The sequence below is a fragment of the Lepidochelys kempii genome, chromosome 1, assembly GCF_965140285.1.
Source record: "Lepidochelys kempii isolate rLepKem1 chromosome 1, rLepKem1.hap1, whole genome shotgun sequence".
NCBI classification, from domain to species: Eukaryota; Metazoa; Chordata; order Testudines; family Cheloniidae; genus Lepidochelys; species Lepidochelys kempii.
In genome coordinates this window covers 152,018,303-152,036,879 of record NC_136380.1, presented here as the reverse complement: position 1 = coordinate 152,036,879, position 18,577 = coordinate 152,018,303, and the positions used below count along the sequence as shown (strand labels likewise).

General features: G+C 41.2%; 1 protein-coding gene across 8 annotated transcripts in view; it reads right to left on the bottom strand.

Moving 5' to 3' along the window:
• Nucleotides 1–6,794: 6,794 nt before the first annotated feature.
• The window catches only part of PRRG1 (proline rich and Gla domain 1), a 44,906-nt gene continuing 33,123 nt past the window's right edge, over nt 6,795–18,577 (bottom strand). For 5 of the 8 annotated variants that reach the window (XM_073358146.2, XM_073358163.2, XM_073358151.2 and 2 more), the window contains one exon: nt 6,799–9,989. In XM_073358146.2, coding sequence (XP_073214247.1) covers nt 9,468–9,989 — 522 coding nt within the window. In that variant the 3' untranslated portion in view covers nt 6,799–9,467. Of the gene's footprint in view, nt 9,990–18,577 lie in introns of all 8 variants that reach the window. The other 3 variants (XM_073358168.2, XM_073358173.2, XM_073358179.2) reach the window with 3 other exon arrangements.

Below are 18,577 nucleotides of genomic sequence, written 5' to 3'. Positions count from 1 at the left end.
ATTGAAAGGCAGCCCCATCCAGTACCATCAAGTGAGTCAACACCACCTCATGATCCACTGTACTGAACGTGGATGAAAGATCTACTCATGCCAGCATGGACAACGGGCATCAGAGCTACACCTTTCAGAGTAGCAGCCGCATTAGTCTGTATCCGCCAAAAGAACAGGAGTACTTGTGGCACCTAAGAGACTAACAAATTTATTTGAGCATAAGCGTTCATGGGCTACAGCTCACTTCATCGGATGCATTCAGTGGAAAATACAGTAGGGAGATTTTATATACACAAGAGAACATGAAAAAATGGGTGTTACCATACACACTGTAATAACAGTGATGAGGTAAGGTGAGCTATTACCAGCAGGAGAGAAAAAAAACCACCTTTTCTAGTGATAATCAAGATGGGCCGTTTCCAGCAGTTGACAAGAAGTTGTGAGGAATAGTAGGGGGGAAAAATAAACATGGGGAATTAGTTTTACTTTGTGTAATGACACATCCACTACTATTCCCCCCCACACACACACACACACACTGTTCCTCACATATTCTTGTCAACTGCTGGAAATGGCCCATCTTGATTATCACTACAAAATGTGTATTTTTTCTCTCCGGCTGGTAATAGCTCATCTTACCTGATCACTCTCGTTACAGTGTGTATGGTAACACCCATTGTTTCATGTTCTCTATGTATTTAAATCTCCCCACTGTATTTTCCACTGAATGCATCCGATAAAGTGAGCTGTAGTTCAAATGAACTGTATGCTCAAATAAATTTGTTAGTCTCTAAGGTGCCACAAGGACTCCTGTTCTTAGAGCTACACCTATTGCTGTGGCCCCTATAGGCCAAGCAAAAGTGGCATAAAAGGGCCATACAACCCTAGGTCCAGCTGTGGAAGGATCCCCCCTTGCAAGCCCTAGGGTAGGTAGCATGTGGGGAGCAGGGCTCATGGCAGAAGGGGCTTCTCAGAGCTGGGGCCACAGTACCGCGGAGTTTCTGTGCAGCACTGCAGCCCCAAGAGCAGCCTGAGGAGGCTGTCAGAGCTTAGATAGGCCCCCAAGGCTGCCTACAGAAGGGGGGTGCTCCACGGGCTGAATCAACCCAGCAGCAAGAGTGCAAAAGTAGCTTCAACCCACCTTAAACAGCCTGGGGGTCCAAGAGTTCTGTGCCGGTGCAGCACAAAATCCTACCTCTGGTATCCACTCCTCACCAGAAGGAGATCAGTGCAGTTTCTGTGCAAAGGCAGGTCCATTCCCAGATTGATACAGGTGAAGTAGATCAAAGGCATCTAAGTTCCTGTAAAAGTTGTCTTGCTACAGCCTTTTCTACCATCTTGCTCACTTAGCAGGATGAAAGGTACTACGCATGAGCCTGGGGCGAGCCAACAGCCATCAAAACTCTTTAGTGTTGGGAGTATCCTGGCCTGTCTTGTACTAGAACTGCACTGCCTAGGCGTGGGATTATGACACTTGATGCCTTTGGAGAGACATTTTTCCTCTTTAGTTTTGATTGTGTGATACTGACTTCCTGTGAGTTATACCCTAGCCTAGGGGAGAACCCCGGTGAAGTAAAACTGAACACAAGTGGTTTAATTATTCTCATCAACATTCATGTATCTTCGTACAAAGAGATGGAAATCTATGTAGACGGGAGCAATGTGTGAATGGTTGTCGGTAGGTGTCCTAGTCAATCACACACCTACAGCCAGATTTAGGCAACACTGCAGCATGTTGTTTGCTCTGGCAGGATTTTTAACTCAATGGTTAAAGCATGAATGTGTGTGTGTGTGGGGGGGGAGAATGGACCCCTACAAAACCACTTTTAAGCAAGAAAACAAAAAATAAATCAAGACACCTTCAAAATGTTGAAAAGAAGAGAAGGGAGGAGGTTGAAGTAACTGAGAGCTAAAATTGTATTTCTAAGTGCTTTTTTGGGGGGTGCAGGGTGTTGTATCCAAGCAACAGATAGCAGCTATTATGCACATTTCTCTAAAAGCCTCCACAAGATTTTAGGGAGCAATTGAACAAAAATGGATCATTTTTCAGTTATATTTTTATTTTCAAAAAGCATTGGAGAAGTTAGGAGAAAGGAGTAAAAGGAACACACAGTAGAGCAATGAAGTCAATAGGCTTTTTGCTATTGAGTATGGGTTGTTTGTTAAGTATGTTAGAGATCTTTTCATTTTATTTAGGAAAATTATTTAAAAATTGTTGGAAAGTAAATGGAGCTTGGGATGTCACTGAAACACAAAAATTCCCACCGCCATGTCATCAGGGCCAGACTCCCAGCACTACCACCAGCTGTTTCATGCTGCTCAGGGAGTACAAAGCAACCAGAAAGCTTCCCCAAAGGGGCCCCTGGCGGCTCTTGGTAGAGCTGGCTTTATACTCCTCTCAACAGCATAGCTAGTGCATCAGGGTGGGTGAGAGAATTGGGGAATGAGGCCACAGCATACTGCAATGAATCTGGTCTTCCCTGGGGTAATGGCCCATCAGGGATATTAAAAAGGTGCATTGGCTAGAACAGTCAATTCATTCCCCAGCTGGCCCCAGGCTCACCCCACCTTCACCTCCTGCTCCGCGCACACACACACACACGTCATGGAGGCCACAACTGAGGACTGAACCATAAACACTAACTCCTTCATATTGCATAAAACCCACTGAAGCACTAATATACATTTGTTTTTGTTTTTAAATTGGCCAGGTAGCATTGTTTGCCAGGGGCTAACCTGTTTGCTGCCTCTCTCCTTCCTTGATAAACTCATTCACTGAAGTTCCAGTCATGCAAACAGATTTGCTCTCAGGAATTTCTGCACCTGTGCACAAACCTATTGATTTCATTGGGGCTTTGCACAGAGACAGGGGCCTACAGTAGCAGATCCAGTCAAAGGTTTGGGGCCAAAGTTGAGTTTCCAAGTTTAAATGTCTTTGCTTGCTGGAAACAGGAGTTCTTTGATCAACTCTAACCCTCTCATAAAACAAGCCATGAAGAGGCATTTCATTTCATCACATAACTTGTTGATTCAACAAACAGCAAGCTCAGCTAATCAATAAGAAGTGTTTTCTTGCACAGATCGCAGCTGTTTTTACTTTGTAAGTAAATGTGAACAACTTTAATCTTCCCCACTTGTCAACTGGCTTCCAAAGAGGAATTAGGTTACTACTTCTTGTCTAATCCACCAGTATTTGAACATATACCTTGTCCAACCTTCATTTTATTTTTGTCAGTACTTGGCTAGCTTTAGAGACCCACCGTAGGATCACTATCACATTTACATTTTATTTCATTTGGAGCAACTGAATTCTAAATCACAGGAACATTCAGTGAAAGTAGGCATTTATGTACAGCGCCTTAACATTCACATGAAAAGACCTACCGTCTATGCCAGGAAGACTGTGGTTGAAGAGGCGATATATCTGAGGATACATTCTGGAAGAGGCTATGGATGGAAGAGCAGTTGTTCTTTGGTTTGTTTAATCTTCCCATGAGGCTAATTGAAATACTGCTCAGGACAGAGCTCAAGGTTAGGATAACCAAGATGTGTTTTGGGGAGAATGGGGGGAGGAGAGGGGGGGATTATTTTGTTTTTTAAAACCCATGCAAAAGGACTCATAGCCACAACAAACACTAGAGAAAGCATTCCACAGGGGGAAAAGATGGCAGAATGAGTGTTTAAATATCGTCTACAAGTTAGATGTTGACAAAGTGGAAGGAATTCATAAAAAAGTTTAATAGTAGGGGGGAGGAAAACAGCTTTGATAAAATTGTTAAAGGGTGCTGGCTGATGGCAGCTTTTGTGTAAGAGCCCATATCTTTTTGCTGTTGGCCAAAAGTGTGGGGTGGAGTGGGGAGGGAGTCGTAGAGAATTCTGTCAGGGAACACTGCTGTCCTTTAATATTGGCAAGGATCAGGGTGGGAGGTGTCTACTTCAGCATTACAAGTGAAAGCCACAGATAGATTGCAATCCTTAATGCAAAAATCTAACAATCATCAGTCAACCACCCGCCTCTTCCTCCACTGCCCTCCCATAGGAAGGGACACTTCCAGGGCAAGATCCATTGTGCCTCCAAACCCAGGAAATAAGAAGGGCACTTTCTGGATACAACATGTGTGCAGAGAGGGGAGGTGGTGGTGACCACCAAGCAGGCAAGGCAAGGGGATATAGGGAATAGGTGACCACACAATGCCTCATTTAGCCTAATGCTATATTATCTTTTTAACAGCACCTGTTGCTCACCTTGACCCTAGAGCAGCTGTAACAAGTGGAAGGCTGTAGTAGCAGACTAACCCTGAAGAAATGATACCAGGAACAGGGGCACCAGGGGTGAAAGTGAGCCGGTACGGGCCAGTACTGCATAGTGGTAAGAACCCACACCGGCCCATACCCAGCCCACATTAAAGCGTTGCCGTGACAGCGCTTTAATGTCCCTGCCCCGGCGGTGACCGTGCTGGTACGGTCCGTACCGGCTGGGCCACCAACGGGGAGAGGGAGGGGGCAGCAACGTTAAAGCACTGCCGGGGCAAAGGACCCTGCAGCGCTTTAACGTTCCTGCCCCTTTTGGCCCCCCTGGCTGCTGACGGGCGGCAGGGGCGCAAAGGGAGCAGCTGCCCTAGGGCCGGCGATTTGAAAGGGCCTGGGGCTCTGGACACCGCTGCAGCAGCAATGGCATCCGGAGCCCCCAGCCCTTTAAATCAACACAAGAGCCCTGAACAGCGCGGGCCAGCCAGACTGGAAGGGCTGGCTGGGGGATGCTGACCCCCCCAGCCCCTCCCCTTCCACCCAAGGCCCTGCCCCTTCCAGGGGCCAGAGCCATCCCGCCCCGGTAAGTGGTCTCAGTTACTTTGACCCCGGAGGGGTACCATGGATCAGAGCTGGTGCAGAGGCAAAAGGCCTCCATGCAAATGGCCCAGGAATCTGCTTATCCTGCAGGGGGCACATCGCAGTTCACAGAAATGGTCAGGGAGGTTTCATCGTACTTAGCTCACTGCCACAGATTCCCCCTCCCACAATGGGAAAGGATAATCCAGCCCAAGGTGATGGTGCACAGTCCTTAGAGTTTTGTTTCCCTCTGGCTATAAGAGATTTTTCTCACACCCAACTCAGATTAACAAAAACTTATGAAGCTTCCAAAATGTCTGTGATCAAGCAAAGGCCATTTTAAAAAGGGATTTTGGGGGACGGATGGACAGCAGGTTATATAAAGGATAACTTAATTTTAATACACAATGTACCAAGACAGTATAGGGAGGGAAAATATCAAAAGTGTTCTGACATTAAAACAGACTTTTCCAGCTAGTTGAAAGTTTCTTAAGCAGAGTTGAGACTCTATAGATTACTTAAAGTAGGAAGACAAGATGTTTTTGGAGGGACTATCTTAAGCTCAAAATTGTTTCGTTAATTGTTACTCACCACTCCGTCAGCAACTTATCTCCAAAAAAAAAAAAAAAAAAAACAGGATCACTGAAGGTCAGAGCATTTGATTTCAGCACAGGAGGAAACAGATTTACATCTTTTGGCAAAGCTCAGTGCTCAGCTACACTAAGGCAAGTCAATCAAGTGGGCATGCAGCAGTGATAAGCAAGTAGTGAAATAGGATAGATGCTTCTGGATAAATCTGATTTTTTTAAAAAAATCAGAGAGCAGCACTTGAATATGTATAAGGTTCACATTATACATAAGAGTAATAAAAAAAAATCATCCACCTTGACTTAGAACTGCAGAGAACAATGTTTGAACGAGAATGCATCAGTATAAGTAACTCAGTATGACTAGTTGATTTTTTATAGCCATTGAGTTCATACTAATTAAATCAGATAACGTACAGTCTTAGGGTCTCAATTCCTACAAGTCAGTTGTGCAAACATAGCCAAATGTTTAACTGGCCATGTGCATGCACCATAGCTGAAGCTGATTTGTGTACATTAGTTATTAGTTATTACAACTAATTAGTTATTAATTATTACAACTAATTAGTTATTACAACTGTTCAAATTGTAGGCCTATTAAAAAAACCAAAACACGCCCCCCCCCCAAAAAAAACCCACTGAATGTCCATAGGATCAAGACTAATTAGATATTATTTGCTTTAAATATAGGAAGGACTGGAGAACACAGTAACATTTCCTCCACTCAAATGGGTACAGAAACATGACAGAAAAATTCTGCTCCCATCTGGAATGAGTCACCAAACACTCAGGGGTGGAATTTTGACATGCATACCCCCAACAATTCCATCATATCCAAACTTTTCCATCCTTTCCTCTCCTGTTTCAAAGATTATTTGACACAGCTCAATGCAATGTTCGTGGGGGGGAGGGGGGGGAGTGTTAAAATAAGTAACTGGCCCACATCCATGCAGTCACTTACACATTCTTTATAGTTTCATGATTTACTGGTTTTCACTTTTGTCATGACCATTTATTGCCGGTCTGTATTGAGTTTTGATGTGGTTCTCAAATTTTGATAGATCTGCTCGGGCCTCCAAATAGTTTCCTTGCTTGTAAAATATGCCAGAGAGAAAAGTCTCCATTCTCTCTCTGAACACTGCTCCAGCTGACCACTGTTATAAGATACTGTATGTTTTTATATATATATATATATATATATATATATATATATATATATATATATATATATATATATATATATATATATATATATTTAAAAATTCTAGTTCTTTTGTTTTAAAATTAATTAGCTTAAAATTTGATATAAAACAATTTTCATCAAGACGAGAGACGATGGAAGTTAATACAGCACCTCTGTTATAGAAATCAATGTTATTTTATTCCAACTGCACAGAATTGATAGAGGCATTAAAAGAATTTAAGAATACCTTTATTTAGCATGCCAAAAACCATTAAGAAAAAATCTTCTATAAACATGAGCAAAATGTTTAAATACCATAATTTAATGTAAACCAGATCTTTAAAAAATATTTAATACTGTAATCAAATAGGTTATTTACATGCAGTGAAGATGGAACTACTCCCCACAGGTGTCCAAAATTAAACAATCTCTAAATCATCTGATTTCCATAATTTCTTAAACAAGTCACCCATCTCCATGTTGGTCATTAGTAAACAAATCATTTTAGTTCTGTACAAGATTCACCTCTCAGTGTTACAGTCAAAGCAGGGAGTGCAATACCCTGAATTTTCTGGCAGTCAATCAAGACAGTACTGTATGTTCTTACTTGTAAAACATTCAGAGAGGTAAGGCTGTAAATCTTACCATCACATTTATTGCGGGACAATGTAATTACAATGGAAGAAAAAAGTAGAAGCTACATTTTGAAAAAATAAAGCTTTATAAGAACCACTACAAGACAAATTGTCATTTTAATCAGATCAGAAAGGCCAAGCATAAAATAAAAGTTATATAACTTGTTACATTTAATCGAACCCTTAACTTTTAAAGCTAAAAAAATATTTTTTGTAACTTGGAATCATTCCAGTAAACGAGAAAAAGCACTTATTGTCTTAGTAGAGGAAAGAACATTTTAAATGACTGCTTTATGCAAAGTTTTTTTTTGTTTAGCCATGTAAATTGCATTCACTGAGATTTTTGGCCAGTGAATTTAAAATTGTGCTTGTGTGGAGTCTTCAATCAACAGCATAATTCTCAAAGTTGTCATCATGGATCACTGTGAACATTTGATCTCTCTATTTCAAAGGACAAGCATTATTTTTTTATTGCAAATAATATCTGCATGATGTTGCAATACATTTTAGTTCAGGAACATTAGATAGTTAAAATAGGGGTTTGGCTGGCTCAAGAGACTGGTAGTGGAATACTGAACATTACAACTTTCAGTCATTTGCATAAATCCAGAGCAGACTGGAAATGACCAGAGGTTATCTGACAACTGCTTAATGGCCTATGTGAAATGAGTGATCACCATGCATTTCGTGGGGGAAAGAAAGCCACATAAATAAAAGACACTATTGCAACTGGCAGCCTGTTGGCAGGCTCAGAAGAGACTGTTATTTGTGTTGGCATGAAGAGTAAACTATGATCATCCCCTTCTAGGCGGTTTCTGCATGTCAGTGATGAGGCACATTGGTTTGGTACTGTGTGCCCAGAGGCAGTGCATTAACTGTTCTGCAGGGCAGAGGGAACTTTAATTTCTGGAGCTGACAATCTAGTACTTTTCACAAGAACTAAATTCACTTAAAGGAGAAAAAAAAATGGATGTTCCAGAAACAAGATATCATAAACAGGACTAGCTGTTCCCCTCTATTCGACATTGGTGCGGCCTCATCTGGAGTTCTGTGTCCAGTTTTGGGCCCCACACTATAAGAAAGATGTGGAAAAATTGGAAAACGTCAAGCGGAGGGCAAGAAAAATGATTAGGGGACTGGAACACATGACTTATGAGGAGAGGCTGAGGGAACTGGGATTGTTTAGTCTGTGGAAGAGAAGAATGAGGGGGGATTTGATAGCTGCTTTCAACTACCTGAAAGGGGGTTCCAAAGAGGATGGATCTAGACTATTCTCAGTGGTAGCAGATGACAGAACAAGGACTAATGGTCTCAAGCTGCAGTGCGGGAGGTTTAGGTTGGATATTAGGAAAAACTTTTTCACTAGGAGGAGGGTGGTGAAACACTGGAATGCGTTACCCAGGGAGGTGATGGAATCTCCTTCCTTAGACGTTTTTAAGGTCAGGCTTGACAAAGCCCTGGCTGGGATGATTTAGTTGGGGATTGGTCCTGCTTTGAGCAGGGGGTTGGACTAGATGACCGCCTCCTGAGGTCCCTTCCATCCCTGATATTCTATGATTCTATGACTAGCTGGAGGGAAGAATGGAGAACAGAGGGGATAAGAACATTAGGCTATCGTTTTTTCCAACTGCAAAATTCACTTAATTACTGCCCTCTGTACAAGTACAGCTGATGTGTTCCAAAATATCTTAGTCTCACTTACTGCAATCCCTTAAGTATCATATTTAAACTGGGTGAATATGCTATGTTGTTTGTTCACACATATAAATACTTTTCACAGCCTTCCAAGGCCCAAATGTAGGATACAATGTGTGACAAAGACCCAAAATGAAAGAGAAAATGTTCATGCAAGAAACTTAAAACGCTGTAGGACACAGCCCTTTGGTTTAAATAACTCTCTCTCACTAGTGTTAGTTTCTGATGTAAACAATTTTCAACACTAAAAGCTAGGTGACATCAAATTTGTGTGGAACGTAGGCAACATTCAGACTAAAATAAATGACAACCCCCAAAACGGAGGGACATTTGAGAGGTATGCACAGAAGACCACATTTGTACCTGCTTCATGCTCTCAGTATGAATTCCCCATCTTTAAAACTGGCATGGGAACACACGCAGAGGGAAGAAAACAGGGCAGAGGTACACAGTGTGAGTCCATTAAATTATATAAACGGTAGTAAGCCGCAATAAAGTGCTACAAAATTCTATTAGTAATTTTTAAAAGTTGCTCATATTTTTCCTGCTTTACTTAATACTGGTGACAACAGGAGGTATTGCAAAAGCATTTGCTGAGCTGGAGTTTACAATGTCTTCATACTGTGGGGGTGGATCTAAGTGAGGCTCCATTTCATTTCTTATGCTGGTTTCGGCAGTGGCTTCCTCATATGAAGGAGGAGGGTCACCGTTTGACAGCCTTGTTGATATTGAATCTGAACGTCCATCTGGAGAGCCCAAATATCCTGGAGACAGCCCACTGCCTTCATACATTTCTTCCTGTGGGGAATGAACAATGCTGAGCGGCTGGGGAAGAGGACTTCTACCATCAGCCACAGCATTATCACCAATGGCTTCGCGGGCTCCCCTATGCATGTATACAGACTGTCTACGGATTTTCTTTTTAAACAGGCATCTCCATGTGAGAAATATGACAAGGAGGATAACAAAAAGGCCAATGATTAATGGAAATGCGAGGTAAAATGAATACCAATTATGTCCTGTGTTACTTTCTCCCTGGAGTCCATTTGGGTAGCCTTTCCAGAACTCCTTCTAAAACAGCAAGACAGAATAAATCAGAAGCTATTAAAAATAAATTATTTTAACTAGTCTATTTTCAACAACAAAATTGAAGCGAAGTGTTTTGGCTTTCAATAAATGACCACCTAGATCTTTCACTGGTGCAGATATTGTATAAAAAGTTTCCTGACTTCTTTCTGGAGTCATCACTGAGTTTGGAGTTTTTTTAAGCCACCTAACTCCTCACAACATTTCTGTATCAGCACTTAATAGTCACAAACCTACATTAGAGATAGGAATGGATTAGAAAAATAATCTGAATTGATTTTAGATAATTTGTGAATGCAAAAACTCAAAGTCAGATCTATTTTTGGAATTAAAGATTATTGTAAGATTATTAAATTACTTTGACAGAGAAACATTGTCAGAATGATTGACTATTTTGACCCAGTATAACTATGCTGTACGATCATCCTAAAACTCAGACTTCTCCACCCTCTGGATTATAAAATAATAGCTGTTAGCTATTTATAGCTAAACATAGCTTTTGCAATATATGGATAACCATACGACATACTCAAAATAGTCCAGAAAACTTGTTCTCAGGTAAAGATGAATCAACACAGTCGTGGAAATATAAATGAGGGGGGGAAATTAAAAATGAAATGGCATCAGTACTTTAAGATAATCTGTTATGTTATTAATATTTTAAAATTACAATAGCTATTGCAAAAGCATCAAGAAGCCCCAGTCGGGATCAGGGTCTCATTGTTTTAGGTACTAAACAAGGATAATATAGGAAAATATGCCTCCTGTCCTAGAGAGCTTTTCCACTCCCTCTATCTTATGAAGTAGCACAGGTATTATGCATAGTTAATATAGACCAAATGTAAAATACAGATAAAGTTATGTAAACCTCATCTCTTTGTTTCAGACAAATAAGGTTAGCGAACATCAATTATATTCTGTGCTTGGAGAAAACAAAATCCTCTAATAATAATAATAAAGGTATCTACCTGTTACATAAAAAAGTCCTGGGCTCAGTATAAAATATGAAGTGATATTTTTAATATACATAACACTTCACATAAATTACATCACTCTACACATTCTTAAACCTAGCACTAAAAAAACTAAACACACAAGCAAGAGACTTAGGGTTTTATTTAGGCAATGTCTTAAAAGTGCAAAAAAAGCTATCTTTTCAAAGGTAAACTCTACACTTGGACATTTATCTTATTAGCACAATACAATTCCACCATTCTCACAAGGGAATAGTTTTATGACCACATGCATCAGTAACTAACAATACAACAATCATTTCTGTCCTCAGGAAAAAGTCTATCATTCACATACATACAACAAGCTAGGGTTCCCTCTAAATATAATCTCTGAAAATCTAGTTAAGACTAGCTTACAAAATAAGGAGATTCGTAGACAGCTTGGGGGGGGGGGGGGTTTAAAAAAACCGCAGATGTATCAAAGAGGCAACTACTAGCTTAGTCCACATTTTTAGGCAATAGGGTTATACACACCCCTTCCCCCAATATTTAATATAATCCAGAAGTGGTTTTTTTTAAAATCATGTTCATTCCTTTGCCTTTTCAACACTGCAAAATTTGACACGTTCCCACAATTCCAAGATTTCAAAATCTTAATTAGGTCTGTAAAGCATCTGTATTTCATAAGATGTGGTCCAATGTCATCTAAGTAAAGCCATTATAGCATGGATTTCAAATGAGGGGAATAAATCTTAACATACCAAATGCATTTTTTAAAATTAAAGTTACTTGAAAAAAGAATCACATCTATACCACAGTAAAATGCAGACCCCATACAAAACAATTCTGTTGAAATCTCTGGAGATTCTGGAAGGCATTGTCAGTGGGACACTTGGGAAAGCGGAAGAGCATTACTGTAGGAAAGGGATAGGTTAGCTGGGTGGGATCATATCTGGAACAAAGCTGATGAGGAAGTAGACAGGGACTGCAAAGGGATAGCTGAACAAAGAGCCTCATTCTTGGCACACAATACCTTTTCTGACAAAAGTGCTGGTTTCAGAAAAGGTTTCTCCTCCCCCAACTCCTTCTCTTTGTTTTATGTTCCTTAGTCAGAAAGCTATTATCTTTAAAAAGCAAGTTAATAAGCATGAATACTTAAAGTACTATGCTGAAAGCAGATTATGAAAATGGCAAGGTAGAGCTCCATGTTTACTGCAATCCAGTGACTCCCACTTCATGCATGCTCAGTTAACAAAATTCTTCTTCTTAACTTCACTACCGAAACCAACCTGGGCTCTGAAAGTCAAGCTGGGTTCTTTCCTTTCTTACACAGCACCACTAGGAATAAAATTTCTGCTGGCCAAATAACGCCTTTAGGGAGACTTGTATACTTCCCCCGTGCCCTCAATCTGTTTCAGGGGGGCATGGATCAGTATTCACATCACATTCCCAGTCAGTACCTGGCGCAGGCCGAGGAAGCTGATGATCCAACCAGCACGTTATGCATATGCTAAGAAGAATCTGGTTCAGATACAACTGACTAGAACTTTAGCTGGAACTAAGTCAATCATTCACTAGGAAGACCATCGTTGTTATTATTTATTTGTATTAGAACCCAGCTTTGTCTCTGATCATTCTGCTGCCTAAGCAGTAAAGTGGTAAAAGCTTATTTTGGCACTAGAGACAGGAAGTCTGACTCTGAAACCACAGAGCAGATGTGTTGAGTAAGCTGCCGCCATTTTTAGGTAACCACTTTGCAGAACACAGCAGCACTTTAGGTGAATATAAGTTAGGTTTTTTGGAGTTATTTATTTTAAAATGTTAGATGCTGTAGAAACAGATTACAAAGTCATATATGCTTTCCAGTATAAGGATATAGAGTTAATAGATCTTATTGCCACTTATAAGCATGTTAATAGTTTTCAAGTATTTTTTCATCTCTAAGATGTGCCTACCACAGGAGCTGTTTTTGTGGCGCTCCAGAATGCTGGGAAGCCAGTATATCTCCTGTTTATTCCCTCAAATGGAGAAGCAGCAGCAAAGCTAGTTCCTCTTCATCCTCCCCAGAGAGGCAGGCAGTTGGCTTGGAGTGCAGGAGGATGAGGATATCTATGGGGTTTCCGTCCAACTGGAGGTGTGTGTGGATTAAGAGTTTAAGCTGCTTTAAGGACATATGGTGATTTATTATCTGTTTTAGACTATGGACACTAAATCATCTTAAAGCTTAAAAAGAGTCTGTCAAGGTTCCTTCCCCACTCTGAACTCTAGGGTACAGATGTGGGGACCTGCATGAAAGGCCCCTTAAGCTTATTCTTACCAGTTTAGGTTAAAAACTTCCCCAAGGTACAAACTTTGCCTTGTCCTTGAACCCTATGCTGCCACCACCAAGTGTTTTAAACAAAGAACAGGGAAAGAGCCAACTTGGAGACGTCTTCCCCCAAAATATCCCCCCAAGCCCAACACCCCCTTTCCTGGAGAAGGCTTGATAAGAATCCTCACCAATTTGTACAGGTGAACACAGATCCAAACCCTTGGATCTTAAGAACAATGAAAAAATCAATCCGGTTCTTAAAAAGAAGAATTTTAATTAAAGAAAAGGTAAAAGAATCACCTCTGTAAAATCAGGATGGTAAATACCTTACAGGGTAATCAGATTCAAAACAGAGAATCCCTCTAGGCAAAACCTTACGTTACAAAAGACACAAAAACAGGAATATACATTCTCTCCAGCACAGCTTATTTTACCAGCCATTAAACAAAAGAAAATCTAATGCATTTTCTAGCTAGATTACTTATAGATTACTTACTAACTTTACAGAAGTTGTAAGGCAGCAAAGTTTTTTTTTAGGTAGCCTACGTCTCAGAGGGAAACGTCCATGTTTTTCCTTGGAGGTTTCCTTTCCAAAAACCATAGTGAGCAGGCTTGAACATCCTTAGTGCTAAGCTCCAAGAAGATTTCATCTCAACAAGATACAAGTTTAAGATTATGGGCTTCACACAGGGTGAAGTTATTTGGGCTTGTTAGGTAAGAGGTCTGACTAGATCATCATAATAGTCCTTTCTGGCCTTAAATCTATTAATTGAGGTTTGTTATAGGGAGGATTTTACCAAAAATTTTAGAAACATCTGACCCCGTTGCTGATGAGTTTCTTGCTATTCACCTCTAGAATAGTGATACAGAAGGATTGTACGTTGCAGAAATTGAAAAGTCTTTAGATCTGCTTTTGTTTCACAAGACAGCAATGCTTTAATATCCAAGTGGAGACAAGGATCACTAATCAAGAAAGAAAAAAAATTAAAAATACCACAAACTAGTTCTCATGCAGCACTTTTCATCTCTAGATCTCAAAGCAAAAGAAGGTAAGTATTATTGTCCCCATTTTACTGATAGGGAAATGGTGGCACAGAGGGGTGGAATGACTTGCTCAATTCAGAAGATCACTTCAATTGGAGGAAAATGCCTCCCTGTTTTTGGCTTTTCGCATCTAAGTGATATTTTTAGAGCCCAAGCGTTCTTGTGAATTGCTAGAAAAGCAGGAGAAATAAAAACAAAATATTTGTAGACTTGGTACAGCTAAGAAAAAAGTTAAAAGAAAAGTTTAAAAGCCGGAAAATATTAGTAATTGCTACTTGCAACACAAGCCCATCTTAAGAAATTTTCTTTTAATACACGAAATAATTTAATTGGTGTGATTTAGAAAGGATACATTCAGCAACCATTTGTTCTCAATCACTGCAGCATTCATGGCTCTGAAACACTAGGATTACTTTCACACTCCTAAAAGGATAGCAAATGTTATGCTAGTTAGGCCACAGAATCAGATAACTGTGATGGAAAAGACCAATTTAAGATACTTCTGCCAATGCAAGCTTGTTCTGTGCAATTCCTATTGCCTAGAAAAGGATAATTTTAAGTGTCTCAAGGGATGGGAACTGCATAATTCATAGATAAAGTTGTGTCTCAGATTGGATGTTTGACTAGTCCAAAAATAATTGGTCAATTCACTAGTCAAATATAGTCAAACATTTTAAAGCACTAATTTATTCGCACAATAACAATGCTAACATAAAAGAGTAAGACGTCATGGTCTCCAATAGGCTTAGTCTTAAACAGACACTTATGCCTAATTACAAAAATCAGGTTACTTAGCAATTATTTTAACTCAGAAAAATGGAAACCACCGGACCAGGGGGATGAGGTGGATTAGGCTTTCTTCCGGCAGCTCACGGAAGCTACTAGATCGCATGCCCTGATTCTCATGGGTGACTTTAATTTTCCTGATATCTGCTGGGAGAGCAATACAGCGGTGCATAGACAATCCAGGAAGTTTTTGGAAAGCGTAGGGGACAATTTCCTGGCACAAGTGCTAGAGGAGCCAACTAGGGGGGGCGCTTTTCTTGACCTGCTGCTCACAAACCGGGTAGAATTAGTGGGGGGAGCAAAAGTGGATGGGAATCTGGGAGGCAGTGACCATGAGTTGGTTGAGTTCAGGATCCTGACGCAGGGAAGAAAGGTAAGCAGCAGGATACGGACCCTGGACTTCAGGAAAGCAGACTTCGACTCTCTCAGAGAACGGATGGCCAGGATCCCCTGGGGGACTAACTTGAAGGGGAAAGGAGTCCAGGAGAGCTGGCTGTATTTCAAGGAATCCCTGTTGAGGTTACAGGGACAAACCATCCCAATGAGTCGAAAGAATAGTAAATATGGCAGGCGACCAGCTTGGCTTAATGGTGAAATCCTAGCGGATCTTAAACATAAAAAAGAAGCTTACAAGAAGTGGAAGGTTGGACATATGACCAGGGAAGAGTATAAAAATATTGCTCGGGCATGTAGGAATGATATCAGGAGGGCCAAATCGCACCTGGAGCTGCAGCTAGCCAGAGATGTCAAGAGTAACAAGAAGGGTTTCTTCAGGTATGTTGGCAACAAGAAGAAAGCCAAGGAAAGTGTGGGCCCCTTACTGAATGAGGGAGGCAACCTAGTGACAGAGGATGTGGAAAAAGCTAATGTGCTCAATGCTTTTTTTGCCTCTGTTTTCACTAACAAGGTCAGCTCCCTGACTGCTGCGCTGGGCATCACAAAATGGGGAAGAAATGGCCAGCCCTCTGTGGAGATAGAGGTGGTTAGGGACTATTTAGAAAAGCTGGATGTGCACAACTCCATGGGGCCGGATGAGTTGCATCTGAGAGTGCTGAAGGAATTGGCGGCTGTGATTGCAGAGCCATTGGCCATTATCTTTGAAAACTCGTGGCGAACCGGGGAAGTCCCGGATGACTGGAAAAAGGCTAATGTAGTGCCCATCTTTAAAAAAGGGAAGAAGGAGGATCCTGGGAACTACAGGCCAGTCAGCCTCACCTCAGTCCCTGGAAAAATCATGGAGCAGGTCCTCAAAGAATCAATCCTGAAGCACTTGCATGAGAGGAAAGTGATCAGGAACAGCCAGCAAGGATTCACCAAGGGAAGGTCATGCCTGACTAATCTAATCGCCTTTTATGATGAGATTACTGGTTCTGTGGATGAAGGGAAAGCAGTGGATATATTATTTCTTGACTTTAGCAAAGCTTTTGACACAGTCTCCCACAGTATTCTTGTCAGCAAGTTAAGGAAGTATGGGCTGGATGAATGCACTACAAGGTGGGTAGAAAGCTGGCTAGATTGTCGGGCTCAACGGGTAGTGATCAATGGCTCCATATCTAGTTGGCAGCCGGTATCAAGTGGAGTGCCCCAAGGGTCGGTCCTGGGGCCGGTTTTGTTCAATATCTTCATAAATGATCTGGAGGATGGTGTGGATTGCACTCTCAGCAAATTTGCGGATGATACTAAACTGGGAGGAGTGGTAGATACGCTGGAGGGGAGGGATAGGATACAGAAGGACCTAGACAAATTGGAGGATTGGGCCAAAAGAAATCTGATGAGGTTCAATAAGGATAAGTGCAGGGTCCTGCACTTAGGACGGAAGAACCCAATGCACAGCTACAGACTAGGGACCGAATGGCTAGGCAGCAGTTCTGCGGAAAAGGACCTAGGGGTGACAGTGGACGAGAAGCTGGATATGAGTCAGCAGTGTGCCCTTGTTGCCAAGAAGGCCAATGGCATTTTGGGATGTATAAGTAGGGGCATTGCCAGCAGGTCGAGGGACGTGATCGTTCCCCTCTATTCGACATTGGTGAGGCCTCATCTGGAGTACTGTGTCCAGTTTTGGGCCCCACACTACAAGAAGGATGTGGATAAATTGGAGAGAGTCCAGCGAAGGGCAACAAAAATGATTAGGGGTCTAGAACACATGACTTATGAGGAGAGGCTGAGGGAGCTGGGATTGTTTAGCCTGCAGAAGAGAAGAATGAGGGGGGATTTGATAGCTGCTTTCAACTACCTGAAAGGGGGTTCCAAAGAGGATGGCTCTAGACTGTTCTCAATGGTAGCAGATGACAGAACGAGGAGTAATGGTCTCAAGTTGCAGTGGGGGAGGTTTAGATTGGATATTAGGAAAAACTTTTTCACTAAGAGGGTGGTGAAACACTGGAATGCGTTACCTAGGGAGGTGGTAGAATCTCATTCCTTAGAGGTTTTTAAGGTCAGGCTTGACAAAGCCCTGGCTGGGATGATTTAACTGGGAATTGGTCTTGCTTCGAGCAGGGGGTTGGACTAGATGACCTTCTGGGGTCCCTTCCAACCCTGATATTCTATGATTCTATGAAACACCAATGAAATGAAGTTCTAAAAATGAAAGAATTATCTTTTTTAGTAATGTTAGGTTAGCACTGAAATGTGAATGTTAAAGTTACAAAAGAAAAAAATAAAATTGAACAGAAATAAAACAAGCCCATAGCAATTATAAAAGAAAAAAAAAAGTCATTTCTGAATGTACTTATGCTAGGCAGGCAGCAAGCCAACTCATCAACCAGCTTAATAGCTGTGCATCTTTTTTCTTTGTTTTGGGGGAGGAGGTTCAATGACTGTGAAGCTTCCTCCCCCTCCCCAACTCCCCTCTGAGTTAATTTCTGAATGTTTGTCTAGTCAGTGTAGACTGTAAACTCTTCAGGACAGGGACCATGTCTTAAACTTGTTTAGTGTCTTATGAAAACTGCCAAGTATATTGATGGCCTGGTATACAAAGACAGACAGTTTATTCTAGAAGATTCCAGCCAACCAAGATGCTCAGCTTTCAATTAGTTCAATTTTTTCCCCAACAGGTTGCATTAGCATGCAGTAAAATGAGCGATCAAGACATTTAAGTAGGCTTGCTAACAGATGGCACCATAATGCAGCAAAAAGGTAGGCTGGGGTCAAACAGGCAATCAACTGACATTATTTGACTGGTCAACCAACTGGCTTGTCCAGCCTACTTGTGACCAATTGGTAGATTTAAATTAAAAGTATCTGAAAGAATGAGGATCTAATACTTCACTATCAATAAAACTGTCACTCACAGAGCAGGCCCCCTGTACATTAAATTGATGCTGACACAATGAGCTGTTGACTCTCTATGTCAATGTTAAAACCATTAATAAAGTAGTGCTGAGAACTTCCATCTTAAGGCGCTACTGTATTTTGGCAGCATACCAGCTACAAATCACTGCCAGTCAATGCTTTGACTTTTATAAAGGCAAAATCATAAG